The sequence below is a fragment of the Ursus americanus genome, chromosome 36, assembly GCF_024610735.1.
Source record: "Ursus americanus isolate L20-20 chromosome 36, mUrsAme1.1.p, whole genome shotgun sequence".
Classification (NCBI taxonomy): domain Eukaryota; kingdom Metazoa; phylum Chordata; class Mammalia; order Carnivora; family Ursidae; genus Ursus; species Ursus americanus.
In genome coordinates, this window is record NC_142162.1 from 10830837 (window position 1) to 10852384 (window position 21548).

A 21548-nucleotide genomic window follows, 5' to 3' on the forward strand; every position below is an offset into this window, starting at 1 on the left:
GTTATCCACAGCTGCCGGGGCTGGAGGGCCACGGCTCTGCCTGCCGGCACCTGGATGCTGACGTGCGCAGACCGGGCAGGGGGAGGCACGGGCAGGGGCTCAGGCGGGAACCGGCAAACTGAGATCCGGCCCGGCCCAGGGAAGCTCGGGCGCGGGAGCCCCGGTCATCAACAGGCCTCAGGCCGCAGGTGTGTGCGCACCGTGCGTGGGGAGGGGGTGGGGCGCGCGTCAGCGCCCGGGGGAGAAAGCTGTTGATATTTGCAGGTCCTGGAATACCCAACAAAGAAGGAAGAAAGATCTAAAAGCTGGGTTTGGGCTAGAAAAACACTACCAGTTATATTGTTTATAGTCTTCCCCCAATCATCCAAATGGAATCATTTATTGTATACAATTCCTGGAAGTGGTATTTGGTAATATGGACCAGCTTTCCCTGCTTGCTGCACACCTGATATGGTCTCTTAGGCTCACAATTTTTTGCTGATGACCTCCAAATCTCTACCCACGTCCAGATCCACAGCTGCCGACCAAAGGCCCCCTGTGATAGCACCATGTGCCAAGTCCACGGTTCTCCCGATTCGGGTCCGGGGGCAGCATGAAACCCATCCCGTTGCCCCAGTCTGGATGTCAGAGTAGGTGCAGCCTAGACTCCCGTCTGCCCTTCTTGCCCCTCTCTGCACAACAGCAGGGGCCGATTCAACCTCCCAGCCCTCGCCACACCCACGTCTCAACCCTGGGTTCAGATGTCACCATCTCTCTCCTGTGTCACTGGAATGTTCTTCTCAACTGGCACCTGCCCCTAAGTCTTGCTACCCCTAGAGCAAGCTCTCTGAAGTTTATGCTGAATCCTACACATTGGCTTGTCACGTCTGGATAGCTTCCCTATCGCTGACGGGATAAAGTTGGGATTCCTTAGCATTGCAGATAAGGCCTTTTACAGTCAAACCCCTATTTCTCCAGTCTAATATAATCTCTGCTGTTTTACTCATTGGGAGTAAGTCATAATTATCTCTGGTGAGTCTCTTGTTTTATTTCACTCTTTCTGTTTCACGGGCCACACGCACTGCTGAAAATTAGAGGGTTGGTTCCAGTTCAAAGCCTTTGGCTGGACTGAGCTCTCAGCCAGAAGTTCTCCATCTGCAGTCTATTAGCCCTCCTGGTCGCATTTTGTTATTCTCCTTGCACCAGAAAAAACAAACAGATGTCTCTCCCACAGTGTCTGCCTTCCCTGTAATGTCAAAGGAGTTCTTTCCCAGGTGACCCCCTGCGACCCCATGGAGTTCCCTCGTCTGCAGTGGCCTTCTTTCCCAGTTGTCCAATCTTATCGCCACCCCCAACTTTCTCGCGGTTTCTGAGAAGCCACCGCCTTCTCTGTCCCTGTCTTGGTGAGGATCTCCCAAGAGCTCAGATGTGGAGCTTCCCCCTGGATGCTGGTTTCCAGCGATTCCAATATATTTGCTTCTGCCTACAGCTTCCATGGCCTTCAGTATGGGGACACCACTGAGGACAACGTCAGCACTAGAAAGCAGTCTTGGGTGTGATGTGCGGATTTAGTCTCCTTCCCCGTAATCCGCATCACATTTCTCTCAAGCCATCCCTAGCCAACATACAATCTAAGTGGGAACAGTGCGCTTACAGTGTGAACACAGTTCCCCTTTCAACCAGACCACCATCCTTAAGCTCCTAAATATAAAATTTGGTGTGGTCACAGAGCAACTGGCTAGAATGTTGCTTTGTTTTCAGCATCTAGCTCTCCTGGAGGAAATTCTTCCAAGTCTCTGGAGTTGCCTGGAGAAAGCAAGCTCATTTAGTACATTACCAGGTAAGCTACTTCTAGGGGCTTCTCAATTCCCTTAGATTGTGTGGAAGCATGACTTAGGCCCATTGCTTCCAGTGCTGTCCAACACAGTAGCAGCAGCCACATACGCCTGTTTGAAATGTGGCCGGTCTGGACTGACATACGCTGTAAGCATAACATATATACTGCATTCCAAAGACTTAGCCCCCCGAAATGAAAAATATTTCACTAGCAATTTTATATTGCTTGCATGCTGAAATAATATTCCCCCCCCTCTATAGGGTTAAATAAAATATATTATTACAACTAAACTCACTTATCTCTTTTTACTTTTTAAAATGTGCTACTAGAAAATTTAAAATCACACATCACCAGCGTCATATTTCTACTGGGTAGCGCCAGACGAGGCCTTGGCTCTGGGTAAGGTCTTCAACGTCTTAATATACCTTCCAAAGCCTTGTAGTATGTGCTGCATGTTCCCTTCTTCCTACCCAGGCAATGCTTAGATTAGTAATTAGAGGTCCTGATGATAAATCACAAATTCCAATTCATATTGCTCCTGGATGGCAAGGGGGCAGGTATGTAAATTGAGTCCCTGGGGCAACCACAGACATTCAGAGTCTTAGTAGTGACTGAGTTTGTAGAGCTTGCTTTCTTTGTATCTCACACTTTTTTTTAAAGTAGACAAGGATAAAACTTTATTGAATTCCTCCTAGCCTAAGATCACACATCGACACGCATTCACAAGCATACGCCGTTCCAATAAACAGCAATACTCTGAACGCAAACCCAGTTGGCTGCTACCCATGCATCCCTGAGAAGCTGGGCATCCCTTTGGAGGGCCGAACATAAGCTAGTTCACTGTCATGGAGTCTGGAAGAATATTTATGCTACACTTGGGCTAAGGCCCGGTGACTGAGTATTAACAAAGTCTTTAATCTGGATCGTGTTTTCAAGTCTAGCATCAATGAAAATCCTGTTTGTTTAAGCTGGGATTATCCTTAGCTCACTGTGCTGACCACCTCTCCTTAATTTGAGAGAATATGCCTGAGTTTCTCATTTATAAAATATGCTTGTTAAAGAAAAACAACTCTCAGAAAGGCGTGGGGTTTGCCTTCATAATAATCGGTTATTTCTCATAGGAGAATGTAAATAAGAACCTAAACGATGAATTAAGCAGACGCGTGGTTAGCTTCCCAAGAGGAAAATAACTTCGCTCTGGAATGGAGTGTTCGCACAGGACCTTTTGGTTACCAGGGTGCCTGCAGATGCCCTTGCCCTTCTCTTTAGAGACCAAAAGCCCCCCAGATAACAGATCTGGACTGTGAACAGCTTTCTTCCCTTCTCAGCTCCGTGCTGATTCGTACCTACCCCATCATCCTGAACAGGATTTTACTGGGAATACCGACCCTTCAAACAAATCAAAAAGAGCAGTTATGATTTTTTTTTTAAATTTCTCTTTATATAATAAGGAGGCTCCTAAGGATAAGCTGAATCTAATTTCAGGCCTGTCCAACCTCGACACCACCAAAAAAAAAAAAAGGGGGGGGGGAACCAGTGGCTCACCTGAGAACACCGATCTGTGAATTTCCAGCTGTTGAGTCTCACCGGTTGTATTTGCATCAGTTTATCCATCTGGCACTTCATCGACAGTGAATGGAAAACTGAACTGTGCACTATAAAATTAGATATATTTCAATGTTTTTCAAGCTGTGTCTCCGTAAGTCTTTGCTATTCTTTACCTTTACCTTGTACGGGAGGCAGAATTTCTAGTAATAGCCCCAACAGTTAAGTGTGCAATCCCTGCAGTGTGAATGTCAGATCTCACACTCCTTGATTGTGTTATGCCTAGGGCACAGCCTTCAAAAGGAGATCATTCAGGTGGGCTTAATCGATTCAAGTGAGCCTTGAAAAGTAGAGAACTTTCTCCACCTGGTGGCAGAAGGGGGCATCAGGGAGATTCCAAGCATGAGGATTCCACACGCCATTGCTGGAAGGTAAGAGTGGCCCCCAGCTGACAGCCAGCGAGAAAATGGAGACCTTAGACCTACAGCCACAAGGAACTGGGCACTGTCAGCAACCTCAGGGATCATGGAAGCATATAAGAATCCAGCTGGTTGACACCTTGATTTTGGCTTCGGGAGATCCTAAGCAGAGAACCCCGCTGAGCCTATGTGGACTTCCTGACCTACTGGAGTGAGGTAATGAATGGGTGTTGATTTTAGCTGCAAAGTGTGCGGTCCCTTGTGATGCAACAATAGGAAACTAATACCGCGTGGTAATTTGTTTGTTGGATCCCATAGCTTTCCTGATTTTGTTGCGGTTCATAAGCCACTGAGTTGACAAGCTCTGTGGCCTCAGGTGAATGGCTTGTCCTTCTTGAGCCTATACAACCTGCCTCACTGAGTTTTTATGAAGATTAAATGGGATCCACGTCAAGTGTTTACTGCAGCCCCCGGTGCTCAGCAGGATCTCAATCAAGCTCCTTCTCCGCTGAGTATTTATACAGTTAGATCCCCAGGTCCCCCTCCATACAGAACTCCCTGCGTATTGTTGCACAGAGCCGGGGACACTGCGGTGCTCAGAACACGTGGGCTGGGCTGTATACAGACAGGATTCATCGGATCATGATATTCATTGAGTATTTGCTTTGGCAAGTGCATGTATTAAATGGATGTATACGAGATAGGCCATCCTCAAGCTGCCCAAAGGTCTGTAGGAGGGAATGATGCAAAACAAAGCATTGCAACGCAGTGCTATTCCTGCTAGTGTATGTCAGACGCTGGGGCCGCAGCACCTTTCCGCTGGTCTAAACGGAGAGACTCTCAAGCGCACACGAGGGGCGAAAGGATGCCAGGAGAGCAGGCACAGGGGAGGCTGCGGCCAGCAGGGGCTGGCCAGAGGCCTAGTGTGGGGGAGCACAGGGTGCCTGAGTGCGCTGGGAGGGAAGGTGGAACTCTTACACTCAGCAGAGGACAGCCTGCATTTTGGGCCGACAGGGAGGGGGGGCTTCAGGCTTCTGGTCCTGGGGAGCTTTCACAGGTCCTTTGGCTGAGCAACCTGATCAGATTTATGTACTAGAAACGAAACAGTGGTGTGGGATGGAGGGCCTGCACAGGATGGACTGCAGAGGAAGAGACCGGAAGAACCAAACAGGCAGCTAATTTAGTGTTAATCTATAACTTTCAAGAAAGATACACACAAATCTACTGGAGCCCTTTATTCGCAGTGACACCCTGAGATTCGAACGTTTAGCGTAATGTCTTTATAAGAGGAATGTGTCTGCGCCAGACGGCCTGCAAAGCCAAGGTTTCCTGTACAGGGAGGCACGGTGTGGGCTCATTTCTGCGGAGCTGGTTAGCCCTTTAGGGGCAGAAGTGGGGAAGTAAGTGGCCTGACTCCCAAGGATGAAAAGCTATGGTCTGGATTTTTATCACAAATAGGAGGCTGGAACAGTAGCTCCCCGGGGCTGGCTTGAATTAATCTGGGATTCCCTTCTAACTGGGAAACTTCCAGGTGCCTAGAGGAAGGAGGAAAAGACACTTACTTCTGAATTAGTACTTGGAACTCCTTTCATAGAAACAAGTTTATAAATAATGGTTTGGTTACGAGCTGGCTTCTTGACAGAACAACAGCTTGTCTGAAATTCAGTCCATTTGTAACTTTGTTATTATATTATCTTCTGGATCTTTCACTAACAACCAGACCTTTGGAACATGACCTGTTTGTAAAGCGGAGATTATCTGTGATTATGAATTTATAATCATGCCAATTCATCAGATACAAATTCAAGATGGTCTTGAGAATTCCATATGTGGCTCCAGAGGACCAGGCCAGAAGATATCACCCAGAATACTGGCTGGGAAACATTTCTATTTAAAAATGAATCACAGTGGAGCACCTGGGTGGCACTTGGGTGGCACGGTCAGTTAAGCGACCAACACTTGGCATCGGCTAGGTCATGATCTTGGGGTTGTGAGATTGAGCCCCGCATCTGGCTCTGCGTGGTCTCTTTCCCTCTCTCCCTGCCCTACCCTGCCCCCATGTTCTCTCTCTCTAGAATAAAGAAATCTTAAAAAAAAAAAAGAGATCCTTTAAAAAAATAAAAATGAATCACAATTTTTGTTTTTATTAGAATAGAACTTTATTTGTGGCATCACGATTTTTAAAAATGATTTTATACTTTAAAGTATGCAATAAATTTGATACATTAATCTTGATATATATTCACCATATGAGATTTTTAAGAACAATGTCAAATGGCTTATAATCAAAATGAATTGTGTTTGACTTGATACTTATGTGGAATAATTTCAGCATTATAAATAAAAAAGTGAAAACAAATACCATTTAAGTTTGAGTTAGGATGAAATGCGTTTGTTTTACAATTTTATGTCTATGTTAAAGTTTGTTTGATTACAGAGAAAAATAGAGGCTAAATTTATGTGCTTATAATTTCTAGAAAAATAGAACATCCTTGCTTTATGAAAATGACCCTATTTAGTCTCCAGCTGTAGAGTGCATTTGAGTCACTTTTTTTTTTTTTCTGGGATGAGAGGCTGTGTGGCTTGATACAGGATCCTTCCAGACCACCAGCCCACACCTGGAGACGAAGGGGATGATGGTCTGTGTCTGGGAGCTGTGGGAGCGTCTGGTCTCACTAACACCTTGTCTTATCTGAGTCATGGGATCATCCGAGTGAGTATTAGTCAGCTGAAAAGCAAGCTTTATGTTTTCTTAAGCTCTGCTCTGCTCTGATATTTCACAGAAATGATACTTAAACAATTATGTGGTAAGATCCTGTTTCAACAAAAATAGTTTTCACATTAAGTTCTCTATAATGAGGACATTTCAAAATGCATTGGCCCATATTAATATTACTTTGCTGATGTGGAGAAGATGAATTCTGATAGTATATATAAACACACACACACATATATATATTCAATACCAGAGATGTTCCTACTTCTTTGTCTATTAGCCGACATTTTATTTTTAAATGAAGAGATGCTTCTTTGGGAGGGTAGCGAGTGTGCACACCTGACCTGACAAAATCTGATGGTCAGCACAAAGCACAGAGCATCTTTGGATTGTATCATACTTTACAAAGCGGCTCTCCAGACCTTAGAACAAGCTTCCCTCACAATGAGGGTGGGCGTGATTATTCTCGTTTGACAGATGAAAGAACGAAAGAATAGGAGCCCAGAGAGGTTAAGTAAGTTGCTTCAGTTTCAACAGTTGGTGAGTGATCAAACTAGTACTACATCTGGTGGCCTTGCCTGAAGGCTGGTTAACACGGGAGAAGATAAAACAGAGGGCGCACTGATCTGTCAGTTACTTTCCCTCGGCCGCGCTGGAGATGCGATGTTTGGAAAGCGGTTTTGCTGCTGTCTCATGTGAGATCTTTAGCAGGTGCTGATAGGTACCCGTGGCGTTATACCCCACGAACTTAAACCAATACCCAGAAGCACTTTTTACAACTCTCCGAGTATACATATGTATTTAAGAAGATTCATAACATATATGTACAATTATTCCTAAATTGCCAAGACACCATATTGAGAAACAGGTTTAACTTTTTGCAAGAGCGTTTTCTGTCATCATTCTAATATGCGCGTGAAACATACAGATACAAGTCTTGGCATACTTTATCCATGCAGCTGCACGGAACACTCTCTCTTTTGCCTCTTTCTGCTCATGCCTACATTTGACTGTTTACAAATTCATTTACATGACCATAAGTTCCTCGAGGTGAGGACTGAGCTAGACTTCTTTGCAGCTGACAGCTCTCACCTCCAGGGCCTCGCACAGGGCTAGGCACACAGCAGGCATTCAGCACGCATTTGTTGAATGCATGCATGTGATTTTGACATACTTCAATTTGGTTAAAGTAGGATTCTGCTTGTAGCGTTTTTCCTAAAGAGTTTTGGATTTATAGTAAAACATCATTTTCATAGTAAACAGTATTTTTAAAAAGCATAAGAAATACAGTAATAAATTTAATACAAATTATGCATTATAACTATTCTTTGGTTATTTTTAACAAATTATTTGGTTTTTTGACTAAAGAGAGATACTAAAAATACAAAAATGCAACTACAGAAATTAGCTTAATCTGTAAACATAATAAACCCTGTAAACATATATTTACTACATAATTGTGCAAGTGTAAAGAATGACTAGTAAAGCCAAGTACTATACATTTAACTTAGTTCTTCAAGGCACATTTAGAAACACTGCTCTGCGGAGCGTTAGTGTAATGTCTGACAAGGAATTCTTTCACCTTAAACAGGAAGGAGTGATGACAATGCCAGTGAACCAAAAGGATATACAGGCAAGACGAAGGCGTTAATACTTTTCACGCTTTGCGAATCTGAATTCGCTTCACATGTCTTATAAACCACCTTGTTTAGTAAAGCTACATATTAACAAAAGCCAAATACTTTTAAAATGAAGAAGTAAACAATTTTTTTTTTTTGCAAGTGAGTCAGTGGACTAAAAGATAGGTAACACACTTTCCAAGGTTTTTTCCAAAAATCTGGGCAGTAAGGTGCAGTAGGCAGTCTGCAAAATAATAAATAGCTGTAGGCAGCATGAAGTATATTGTAGTTTAATCAATATGAAAGTATTCTTTTCCAAATTTCAATTTTCCTTCTCAAAAAGCATCCAACTTTTCACACATGACACTTATCACAAATATTTCACAGTTATAATTTCAGTAGTATAAGAAAGAACTGCCTGGCAAATACTGTAAAAGAGGTAAATGTTAAGGACAAAACTCACTATTTCAGGCACACGGGACTTAAATCCTAGAGTGGGAACTCTAAAGATGGAAAGAAACAGCTGCGTCAATGCAACATACTATTTAAAAGTGAATGAAATAATGGTAAGCTTGTCATACTGTTTCTACTAATGCTTTTATATGATTTTTCTCCACTATCTGGGAAGAAACAAAGGCCAAGTTTTAGTAGTTCCCTGGGAAATTTTAGGTCAAGATTTTGATTTTACAGAAGTGGCAGTGAAACACTCTAGACTGTTACTTGGAATCTAGTCGACGCCATCAAAGCCCTGAGTGTTCTCAATTGCCATCTGAAGTTTATCCCACAATTCTTCAAACGATTCATAGGGTGGCAAGTCCAAGCGATTGAAGCTGAAAGAACAGAGACGACCTGGTTATGACACCGACAAAGCAAGTGCCATGGTGGCCAACAGGACCTCTGCTATTCGTGATGTGTCCCACCCACAACACTAGAAGACATCATATCATCAGGGGAGAAGGAAGATACCAGCACTGGACTCTAGGCATGGACTCATCCCACAACTTCTTGGTGGGGTCCTCTCGCTCCCACCTAGACCTCCGAATGCCTGGGGTCCTCTGTTATTTTAACCTCCAAAAGGGAATGTTCTAGCTTCTCTTTTTTTTTTTTTTTTTTTTAAAGATTTTATTTATTCGACAGAGATAGAGACAGCCAGCGAGAGAGGGAACACAAGCAGGGGGAATGGGAGAGGAAGAAGCAGGCTCACAGCGGAGGAGCCTGATGTGGGGCTCGATCCCGTAACGCTGGGATCACGCCCTGAGCCGAAGGCAGGCGCTTAACCGCTGTGCCACCCAGGCGCCCCCTAGCTTCTCTTGATCGGATGGCCCATCGTTCATGCGATGGAGGGCAACACATGGTCAATGGTTGAGATGGGCCTCTCCACGACTCAGCTACCCAGACTTCGAGCCCAGGCCTGCTTGGCAAAGACACATCTGTTCCCGCATTGCTGTTTCTGCCTCTCCTGCCCCCCTCCTCTGTAGCTGCCACTGACACAGCACAGAGCGGGTCAGACCTTCTGTACCCGGACTCTGTTAGAGGAGTTTTGCTCTCTGAAAACTTGTTCTCTAAACGGTGAAAAACCTGCTTACCATGTGTGGGCTCTTGGCAGCTTTTCCGGGGTACCCCACTGTTCAACTGTAAATGACTGTGGTCCATTTGAGCCTGAAAGGAAGAAGAGCTGCTGTGGTCTCATTTACTCTTTATAGGAATCCCTAGAATTTCACAACTCATCTTTTCCAGGGTAGAACTTAAACGTACAGAGAACTAATCTAGTTTCTTTAAACTCAAAAGAAATGAAGGCTGTCCTGTCTTTGATGGCTTCATTGTCCAGCCACGAGATGGAGATTCCTCTCCATCAGCTCATCTGAGGCCACCGTCTCAGGCTGCCTCTAGGGCGGGAGGCCTGGCGGGGCTTTTGCTGTTTTCTCAGCCCTGCGTTTCCCTATGACCACCTCCTTCATAGGTACACAGAGAAAATGAGGAATTTCTTTCTTTTTTCAGTCCCACTGAAAATAGCTTTAATTTTTTTTCTGATTATTTAATTTCACTGCAAGAAAATTAAAGCAGAAGAGAAAAATATAATGAAGGGTATAAAAATCACCTCAAAGTCCACGATCAAATCGTGAACCGTTTTCTGCATGTGCATATATAAGGAATTTTGTGTACAGGTCATCATGCTATCCATACTACATTTTTCTTTTATTATAGACACTTTCGGAAGCTCTTTTTTCTCTCTGGAGTTTTCACTTAGTTCTTCCTTCCCCCAATTCTCAACATCCTCCAAGCACCCAGGTAATCAGTGCTGACAACCTGATGTAGAACCTTCCATACTTTTCCCCAAGTCTTATAATCATATCTAATTACGTGTGGGAGTGTAATTGCCAGAAGCAGCACTAAATACACTGGATATTCTCAATATTACGGTTTCCTCAAAAAGCATTGCTTTTCACACACCACACGTCGTAATTACAATTTCAGTATCTTTGTCATTGTTCCCCGTACCTGGGATCATACATATTTCTCTGCCTCTTGACTCCCTTACCTAAATGATCCATTGTGAAAACTTCCTCTAAGTCGACTGATACAAACCTTACACGCTTTTTATTGGCTAGATAATACTGTATTATATTAACATTCTGAAGCAACTTCTTTTTGAAAATGTGTAAGAATTTGAATTATATTCTAATACTTCCAACTCTGGCTCCACGTGTGGGATATTTCCTCCAAATTCCAAAGAATTCATGCAATCAGTGGATGGCCGTAGGCCTGGACTGCATGGAAGAGGGACGTGGAGCTAGACGTGGAAAGGGCTGTCTGGCCTGCCTTGATCTTTCCCCATTGTAACTGGCTAAAATATAGCAGAAGCGAAAGGAAGGGTAAGTCATGGGAAACCACTGAAAAGACAAATGCAAAGAAATCCAATTAAGCAAGAAGGGGCGCATGGGTTGGGGCAGAGCTCCCGTCTCGTTCCTCTCACTGCGTGGTGACTCTAGCCGGGAAATGGCAGCTGCTTGACAGGTTCTGCAAACAGATACGCATGAAGCTTAAGGAGACCAGGTTTGCCAAGGAGATCGACGGGGCAGGCCATCCTACCAGACAGCAACAGCGTTCTCTGTGCGTGAGAAATTCAGCTCAGCGACGGCTGAGGCAGCAGTTGTGACTTCTTGCTCCCAGAACAATTCTAACCTTCGTTGTTGCTCTGCGTGGGGCTCCAGCCTGAGCTAGACCTTCCCTGAAAGATCTGCGCTTCGTGGTAGCTTTCAAAGCACGTAAATGTCATTCCAATAAATAGATATGAACTGATTTGAGTTGATCTACATCAGAAACAGCAGGGGTTTTTTGTTTTGGTTGTTTTTTTTTTTACAAAACACCACCTCTAGTGCTATGAGACATAACCACTGGGGAACAGTTTGCTCGGATATGCAGAATTTCACTTTATAGAAAACTGCATTAATGGTAACTATTCTGCATATTGAAAGGTATGTGCAGTCTTGGCCCCAGTCTCCCCCCCACAACATCACACACACCACATACAGATAACCACCACACACACACACACACACACACACACACACCACACACCACCCCCCCACACACACATGAACACACACACACACATATATATATACAGAGTCCATGATCAAGTAAGTTTTAGAACCCCCTTTTTTTCATAATAAAGATTCCAAATGAGTCCCAAAGAAATCTACTCAATTTTGTTTAGCGCACTATCTGCTCCAATTGCATTCTGCTATGAAACTCTCTGTTTTCTGTTGTACACTTACTAACAGTCTGTAGGACATTACATGTTGCCCTAAACCATCACCCTACAGACAAAGCTTTTTCTGCGATGGAATATGTAATGGGCATCAAATTTAAAATCCAAGAATGCAAAGTAACTCAAGGCATCTCATGTTTTTTCCTTTGGTATCTGCTTACAAGGGGTACCTATATTCTGGCCTACTGCAGTGTATCTAATTCAACCCGTTAAAAATCTTAATTCTTTTTTGTTAAGCTCGGTGTTTGTATAAATGATAGAAGCTTGACAACTAATCATCAATGACAAAGACCGGTGGCATCACTCCATTTTTTGATGATGTGTGGATAATCCTTACCATATAGTTCAGCAAATCCATTCATGGGCACCCGAGAGGTGCCAGTGACAAACTGAAGTAATCTTATTCTTTTTTCTGAATCCATCATTAGAACAGCCTGAATAAGAGAAAAACCAGCATTTAGGAATATCACTGGGAAAAAAGTAACAGAACTATCCTGAAAAATATGTTATCAGCATTTGGTTACAGTATTAATGATCGGTTATTACATTCACATGTGTCTGTTAAACTTGTGTTTCTGGGTGGCTTACAACGTTCCTGAAAACTTCATTTCTGAGGCTACACAGTCACTCTTTAGAATGAGACCATAGCCTAATAAAGCGACTCAGGGATGTGGCTCATGGCTTTTTTAAAATTATATTTGCTGATATTATCGAGTGACGTGCACATTTCACGATTAGATGCAAAGTCACATTCAAGGAGGCGCGCAGGAGTCCCAGGGAACACACGGCAGGTTGTTACAAGTTCTCTTGAAGAGTCTGCGAGTTGTTAAGGGACTAAGTGCCTATTGTTGCTGTTCTCCCCACTGACTACATTCTGACCACTGACTTCTCTATAAGTATGTATGGAGGCTGGAGCCCATACCCAGAAGGCCGATGGATACAGTACAAGGTTACTTTCTGTCTTACCTCTATGTAATCCACTAGCATGGTTACGTACGATCAAATCTGTTGAAAAGGAATTTATGGAAACCAAAGCTTTCAATTACCTTCCAAAACCACTGTATGACTTGATGATTCACACTGTAGCCGTTCTTATACTTTGCGTGTTCTCTCCAGTCATTCACATCGACGTCTCCCAATCCACACATAAGAAGCTACGCGATAAGAAACGTCAAACTGCAGACAAGAAAAATAACAGGCACAAAAATCCTGTCTGGAAATAAGAATATTTCTTACCTCTAATTCGTTTTCATCGAAAATTTTGATGAGATCCTGCGGTATTAGTTCAAAAAATCCCTAGTGGAAAGAACGTGTTTTAAAACCTGGTTAGCAGAGTCCATCGATAGCGCTGTTTGTCAGCTTCTGGGTGGCTGCTGGAGAAATCCCACATGCACACAGATTCCTACCGCCACAGTCATGGGTCATTAAGTCAGCCGACATTTCAAGATTGGCAAGAACACGTATGTGTCCATAGTCTGTTCTCTCTCATTGATTCCTCCCAACAGCTATTTTGAGACCTCCCCACATTTCCCCAGCCGCTTCCTCCTCCTCCAGGTCACCCCTTCTTTACAGCAGATAACTTTTATTTGAGAGAGAAAACAGAGGTGATGATGGAATTCCCTCAACCTTCTGCCTGCCCAGTACCAGCCTGCGCCTACATCCATTGTGGTCTCCTGCCCACGGCAGTGGGGAGAGGTGCCCCTTTCTGTCTGTGCTTCATCTGCTAACCCAAGGGGCTCATCTCACTGAACCTCCTCTTTTATTAGCTCACTTCCTGCATTTACATTTGTTTAAGCCTATCTACCTTAAAAACAACAAAAAAGCAAACCTGTCTTTCTTCTCCTACCACCAATTACTACACCTGACTGAGCCCACCTGCTGGCCCCATCCCTGCCTCCACCTGCTGCCATCTGCCCCCCATGCCCCTGCTGCCCTCAAGCTGTCCTGGAAAAAGTCAAAAACAGCTTTGCGGCAAACTCTGATCAACACTTTCTAGTTCTCTATCTTATCTGACTTCTCCGCACTATGAGATTGTTGAAAACACCGTTGTTTTTGAAACTTTGTCTGCTGTCGATGGTTTCTCTCTTGTGTCTCTGTCTGCATTTGCTAATTTCCTTTGAGGTCTCCTTTTCTACCGTCTGTTCCTTCCATGTTGCCGTTCCCACAAATCCATGGTGGCCATCCACGTTTCCCGTTCTTAGCATTCTTTCCAATTTCCCATCTTACCGTGTCCACAGCTCCAGTATGCATAGGCAGATGATCCCCGAATCCATGCTGCCCCCGCAGATCTCTACCTTTTAAAGCACCGTGAGCTACAGCTGTCCCTTCTGAATCCCATTCAGCTACACACACAGCTGTCTTCCCACCACCACCACCTTTGTTCCTGCCCTGACCTTTTCTCCCTTGGATCGCTGTACCTTCCCACCCAGCCTCGCAATGGGTGCTAGTCTTATCTACCTCTAACTCCCCACACACCACTTCCAGACGATCTGACTAAAATTCAGACGATCTGAATCCTGGTGTTCTACTGTAGAATGGCCTTTAATGCCACCTTCCTTCCCCTCACTGGACTTCCGCAAACACCCCAAATTCCCTCTTTGTTTCCGGTTTAGCAAACAGGCCCTTCTTAATCTGGTTCTGCTTAGCTCTTCAGCTCAGTTTGACCTCCTGCCTCATCTTCTCCAGTGTACGGATTGCTGGTATGTTCTCCAACATGTGCACAGTCTGTCTCACGGCCAGATTTCACACATGCCACTCATCGTGCTTAGAACAGCACTGCCCTCTTCCGTGCGGCTGCCCAGTCCCTCCAGGCCTTCTCTGGCCCTTCCTGCACCTCTCCCTGCCTGGGTTTCCGCCTCTCCTCTCTGCTTACCGAGCACTGGACGCCTGCCTCTGTCCACATCACTCTTTAGATTTTCTGCTCCTTAGAGCAGGACCTATGTCTTTCTGCCTCATGCAGTGCCAGATACATAGCAAGTGCTCAGTGCTGAATAAATGGGAAAGTACATGATAAACACCAAACAGAAGATTTTAAGTTGGCTTAAGAAATGAGTGCACTGGCAATAGCCTAAATGTCCACCAACAGGGTAAGTTTAAATAACTTATGAATTTATATTATGAATAAAATGCAGCCACAAGGAAGGACAGTTATGCATCTTGATGTGTAAAGATCTCCAATAAATACTTGATAAAAGAAGAAAGCAAGTCACAAACCAACATGTATAGTGTGATCCCATGTGGGAAAATCAATGGCCTATTCCTCTTTCCCTACGGCACTCTGGACCCCTGTTCACCTAAGGTTACTTAAGGTGGAGGAGACACGACTGGGAAAAGGTGAGCAGCAGTGACTGGTGTGAAGGCGGAGTGCTACTAGTAACTGTATGGGCCTCTTGGATGATTGGGTTCGAACAGTGAATATCTATTCGTTTAAATATTTTTTTTTACTATGAAAATATAATTAAAAGTTGTTTTAAGAAGCAAGTCATCTGGGGAGCCTGGGTGGCACAGCGGTTAAGCGCCTGCCTTCGGCTCAGGGCGTGATCCCGGCGTTCTGGGATCGAGCCCCACATCAGGCTCCTCCCCTGGGAGCCTGCTTCTTCCTCTCCCACTCCCCCTGCTTGTGTTCCCTCTCTCGCTGGCTGTCTCTCTCTCTGTTGAATGAATAAATAAAATAAAATCTTAAAAAAAAAAAAAAAAAAGAAGCAAGTCATCTGGGGCGCCTGGGTGGCACAGCGGTTAAGCGTCTGCCTTCGGCTCAGGGCGTGATCCCGGCGTTCTGGGATCGAGCCCCACATCAGGCTCCTCCCCTGGGAGCCTGCTTCTTCCTCTCCCACTCCCCCTGCTTGTGTTCCCTCTCTCGCTGGCTGTCTCTCTCTCTCTGTTGAATGAATAAATAAAATAAAATCTTAAAAAAAAAAAAAAAAAGCAGCAAGTCATCTGGGGCGCCTGGGTGGCACAGTGGTTAAGCGTCTGCCTTCAGCTCAGGGCGTGATCCCGGCGTTATGGGATTGAGCCCCACATCAGGCTCCTCCGCTATGAGCCTGCTTCTTCCTCTCCCACTTCCCCTGCTTGTGTTCCCTCTCTCGCTGGCTGTGTTTATCTCTGTCCAATAAATAAATAAAATCTTAAAAAAAAAAAAAGAAGCAAGTCATCTATTAATTCTCAGGTGTGATGAGGTCCAATACTTGGAACTTATGAATTGTACTTTGAAATGACAGAAGAAGGAGCAAAAGTAAATGAATACCTCTTTAAAAGCAGCCATTTGCTTCTGGATTCGGTTTACAAATCGCCACTGTATTACAAGACTAAAAAGAAACAAAACAGTTCATTTTTTTCACATGAGCGAAGAAAAACATTTAAGGTATATTTATTCCAGTTGGAAATAAAAAATAAAGACTAGGTAAGCCCCAGGAAAAAAGTGAATATGAGTGGGTAATATGGCATTGTTCTAGAAAGAGAAAAAAGAACATTGAGACCGAGACTCTGGCTATGAGGAAAGAGAAAGAAGGTACAAAGTGTCTTCCCAGAAAGAACAACAAAATTATTTCCTGAAGTAGTGAAGTATATACCAAACATAATAAAATACTTACTAACAAAATACTTACTAAATATATTCCTTTTTGTTCTTATTGGTGACAACTATTTCTGATCCACCGATTTTCAACTCATGTTGATGTGTCTAAAATTAAGCATGATATCTTGATATGTTATTTTAGTGAAAAAAATACAATATACATATTATAGTTACACCAGAAATCCAGTGTTTTAAATTAAATCCATTCACAAGCTAAGAAAACTTAAAATATGGCCTAAATTTTACTAAAATAAACATGGAATGAGTCAAATGTCAAGGAAAGCAGAAATTCTTGCTGTGACGGCTTTTGTTACTAGGAAATAAATTTAAAAATAGAGCACAGAAGTGTGACGAAGATATGCATTATTTAACTCCTAAACTTAAGTTATACATTTGTTTCACAATTTATGTACCGTTTTAATTAATCAAAATTTACAAACCTGTCCAAAAAGCTCTTCATCTATGACAAACCTGAGGTCCAATTCTGTCGGGTCATTTTCAAGAATCCATCGTAGTGAATTGTAATATTCACTATCCTAGATGGGGAAATCGCATATTTAAAATTTGCACATAAAAAGACACCCGAACCTGCAAAGAAAGTACGCTGAGAGTCTGAATAACTGGACAAAAAAATGAAAAGTAGTAGGACGTCTTCTTATTTACACCCAAGTATTATAAAAAGAGCGGGTGACTAGGAAGTGTGAGTAAAAATGCATAAATCAGGGGAGTGGGGCTTGCCCAACAGTTTGGAAGCCTTTCTCTATGTAGAGGCAGTGGGGGTACAGATCTGTTATCTAGTTGAAGGGTCAACTAAAGGGGCTTCCAGATGAATCCTAACTCCCACGAATGCCCAGGAGCACCTCGTGCCTTTCTCGCACGGCCTGTCGAGACCGGGTGTAAATGTGTAAGCAGCTATGAGCAGGCTGCTATTTATACCTGGCCCAAGTTAAAGAAAAAATCTCAGATTAAATACAGAACGTCCACGAACCAACTCCAATAACTGTGAAATCTTACGATTCATAAAGAATTACACTGTTCACATTGACAATGTCACAAGGAAGGAATAAAAAATGTACTTGGTTCCCAGGAAGAGGGCTTGGAATCCATGTGTACACATAGCACATGAGGCTTTTCAGTTCACACAGCAAAGCTACCGTCAGGGATTGAATCCTTAGGTTTCCATTTCTTTGTAGTGGCCTAACCACGAGGCCTTGCCTTTGGACTGTCATTTTTTTTAAAAAAGATTTTATTTATTTATTCAACAGAGATAGAGACAGCCAGCGAGAGAGGGAACACAAGCAGGGGGAGTGGGAGAGGAAGAAGCAGACTCATAGCGGAGGAGGCTGATGTGGGGCTCGATCCCATAACGCCGGGATCACGCCCTGAGCCGAAAGCAGATGCTTAACCGTTGTGCCACCCAGGCGCCCCTGGACTGTCATTTTGAAAACATATGCCATTCATCATAAAAGATCACAATTCAAATGTTGATAGCACATTGAAGTAATTAGGGAGACGTTCACTGGCATCTGTAACATTCTTTGAAGTGCAAAAAAAAAGAAAATGGACTGAGGGGCATGTGGGTGGACCGATGGATAGGTCGGTAATAAAGCAAGCGTAGAAAAAAAACCCAAACAAACCAAGAACAGAATCTTGGTGGTGGATACACATCTGTCCACTGTAAAATTTTTAAATTTTTATTATGTGTTAGAAAATTTTCATATTAGAATATTGGGGAAAATGTTCATTTGTATTTTGGAACTTTATAACCCATTAATTTCTTCATCGTCACATTCTAACTTAAAAATATCCAGTTGCTTCTTAAATTATGCCTTCTCTACATTACAAGTGAAAAAGACATACCACTGACTCCATATCATGAAGGGTTATTGGTTTGTGTAACATCATCTTGTAAAATGGGCGGATGAAGAAACCTTTCAAAAAATCACACATATTGAAAATGATTACCAAGTGAAAGAAATAAGATCATTATACTTAAAAAAAAAAAGGGGGGGTTATGCTGAATACTAACCATCCAGCAGTTTGCCGTGATAAACTGCCATCCCAGCTACCCGGCCAATAAACTTGAAGTAAGAGAGGTGATCCTCATTACACAATCCGGAGTTTGGATTTATCTGCAGGGTGTAATTATCCCTGAAAAGACAACCACATTTCAGTGCTCCTCTCCACATTTCATATAGATATTTTCATATGACCAAATTATACATTAGCTCCCTCTTTTCGGAGTTTTCACCTCTATTAGAACCACAGGAGACCACTGGATTTAATGGTTTTAAAAATAGTCATTTCTGTCAAAAGGTGGAAACAACCCAAATGTTCAACAACAGATGAACGGATATGCCAAATGGGGTGTCCCTTTATACCACGGGGTATTATTCAGCCTCAAAAAGGAAGAAAAATCTTTAAAAAAAAAAAAAGATTTTATTTATTTCTTTGAGAGAGAGAGAATGAGAGAGAGAGAGAGAGAGAGCGCACGCATGAGAAGGGGGAAGGGGCAGAGGGAGGGGCAGACTCCCTGCTGAGCAGGGAGCCCCATGCTTGTCTCAATCCTGGGACTCCAGGATCATGACCTGAGCCAAGGGCAGTCGCGTCACCAAGAAAATCCTGACATATGCTATGCCACGGGTGAACCTTAAGGACATTATGCTTATGAAATAAGTCAGTACAAAAGGAAAAATCCTGTACGCTCCTACTCATATGATTCACAGAGACGGAAGGCAGAATGGTGACTGGCAGGGAGTAAGGGAGTTAGTGTTTCACGGGTACAGGTCAGTTGATGATGAAAGAGTTCTGGAGACGGACGGTGGTGACGATTGCACAACAATGTGAATGTACTTGGTGCCGCTGAACCACACACTTAAAATGGCTAAAATGAAAGTTTTATGTTATGTATATTTTACCACAATTTTTGTAAAAGTATTTCTGAAACATTAGTTACCGTCTCGCTTTTCTGGCACATTGTTAACATACAGTTTCCTTGCGTCATACAACTCTTTGTTACTTTCAAAAGTGACTTTTTTTTCTGTATGCACTCGTCGTAAAAGGACTTACGTAGCAGAATATTCAAACAGCCCATAATAAGGGTTAAACATTTCCTTTGAGATCAGGAAGAACCATTCTCTGGCGACTCCTCCGTAATCCAGTCCCTTTTCCCCATCGAACTCGATCCACAGTCGAGCCTTGAGGAAGTCCGCTCTCTTAACACCCATTATTCTCCGGTAAGAGTCCTCAAGGACAGTTGCACGGCGAAGTTTCATTTCAAATTTGTTTGGAATGTCATTCTGAAAACCCAGAGAAGAGAGACTTACGGTTTAAATCAATTCAACACGATGGCAAATTTATTTCTCGTGCAAGTTATAAAAACTGTTGTACTCTACCCTGTGCCCAAGACCCTTTTTTGGGAAAACATAACTAGGCATGTTGTCTAATATTTTCTCCATGGTATAAAAGAATTCAAAGCCTTTTCTCTAATCATATAATAATACAGACTTCTGATTTTTATACTGGAGGAAGCAGCTATCGATAGTGGAAATAATTCTTACATGCAGGCAATTCATGAACAGTCCTTTCCATATTAAGTTCCAGTGAAGAACGTCTTGTGGCCTACAGTCCAGCCAATGCCTGCTCTTTCCTGCCTGCCTGTGGTTTGGGGGTTTTCCCAACCCCCACCTTTCCTCCTTGGAGCTCACCCTGCTGCGCTCATTAACAGGCACTAACATTCACACACTGTACCAGACACTATTTCCAGCATTTTAATGGGTTAACTCCTTTATTCCTCATAACAACATGAGGAAGAAGCGACGATAGAATCTCCATTTTATGGGTGAAGGAACTGAAGACAAAAGTTAAGAAAGCCTGAGCTCTCGGGTCTCTGCTGTCTTGCTGATTTTTTGGGTACACCCTTTGCTTATGTGACAAATGCAGATAACTACGCTTTTAGACAGATCATATCGTTAATTTTATAAAAAGATGTCTGATGATTTTATTCTGGAGTGCTCTGTGTGCAATGTTCACGTGGAAACCAGTAAGAGAAAATTCTGTCACTTCAAAAGAAGAAGAGAGGTTACTTCTAAGAAAAAAAAATATCAACTTCATTCTTAATATATATAGGGAAGACGGAAAGCCCGACAGAAATAGAATAATGTAAGTAGTTTTTGTAAGCAATATAAGCATAATACAAGCAGTTTCCTCTGCTGCTTCTGCAATTAAAAATAAAAGCAAGATCTGAGAAAACCAATTTTAGACTAGACACTAGGCTTCCTGTGCAGCCAAGCATCGCCTGGGGCCCGCTCCGGGCCAGGCCCCATGCCAGGTAGCTACGGTAATGGGGATGGGAAGAAAAGGGTCTACGAATGTGGTATAAAATAGGATTCCTCCCTCAAGGAGTTTATAATCCAGTGTGTGTGTGAGAAACAAATGTAAATGTTACTAATCCTGAGACTTACGAGAGTAACCAAATTGCTAATAAAGCTATAAGCAACGTTCTGTGGGACCTAAAAGACTGAACGATTAAAATTGCAAGTAAGGTGATCCCGGAGGCTTTAAGGTCAAGCCCTGACTTGAGGGAGAGGCAGGGAAGGACTGAGGAGCAGCGGGCTAAGGGAAGAACATGCAGGGGGTCTGATGTATTTGACAGCAAGAGGGTGCAGGAGGGAGGGAAGGGGTTGCAGTGACAGGAGAAGGCGGAACAGTGGTCTGGGGCCAGAGTGGACGGAGCCCGGATGCTGGCGGGGAGGAGCTGCTGAGCGGGAGCGGGAGGGTCAGATTGTTCCTGGATTGACTAACGGGTGGTTTTAAGGAGACACAAGAGGCACACGAGTCAGTTAAAGACCCTGAAGGAGGCCTTGTGAGAGAGGAATGGCAATGGTAGGAGGAGCGACTTCCATGTTTGCGCTGAGTAGTGGACCAGGGTGTGGACTCTGGGGTCAGGAGCCCTGGGTTCAGATCCCAGCTCCCCCTCACGTGTCTTTTCTAAGGCCTAATTTCCTCATCTGTAAATTGAGACATTAATAATAGTCACTCTATGGAGCTGTTTAGAACATCAGGGGATAAGCATTTCACGTGCTTCCT

General features: G+C 43.4%; 1 protein-coding gene across 7 annotated transcripts in view; it reads right to left on the reverse strand.

The window, feature by feature from the left end:
• Window positions 1-8389: 8389 nt before the first annotated feature.
• NEDD4 (NEDD4 E3 ubiquitin protein ligase) overlaps window positions 8390-21548 on the reverse strand; it is a 129435-nt gene continuing 116276 nt past the window's right edge. For all 7 annotated transcript variants that reach the window (XM_087859186.1, XM_087859187.1, XM_087859185.1 and 4 more), the window contains 11 exons: window positions 19530-19759; window positions 18490-18611; window positions 18321-18391; window positions 16901-16996; window positions 16492-16565; window positions 16131-16191; window positions 13124-13183; window positions 12934-13041; window positions 12225-12321; window positions 9702-9774; window positions 8390-8945 (listed from right to left, as the gene is read on the reverse strand). In XM_087859186.1, the coding sequence (XP_087715312.1) occupies window positions 8843-8945; window positions 9702-9774; window positions 12225-12321; window positions 12934-13041; window positions 13124-13183; window positions 16131-16191; window positions 16492-16565; window positions 16901-16996; window positions 18321-18391; window positions 18490-18611; window positions 19530-19759 (1095 nt within the window). In that variant the 3' untranslated portion in view covers window positions 8390-8842. The remainder of the gene's footprint in view (window positions 8946-9701; window positions 9775-12224; window positions 12322-12933; window positions 13042-13123; window positions 13184-16130; window positions 16192-16491; window positions 16566-16900; window positions 16997-18320; window positions 18392-18489; window positions 18612-19529; window positions 19760-21548) is intronic.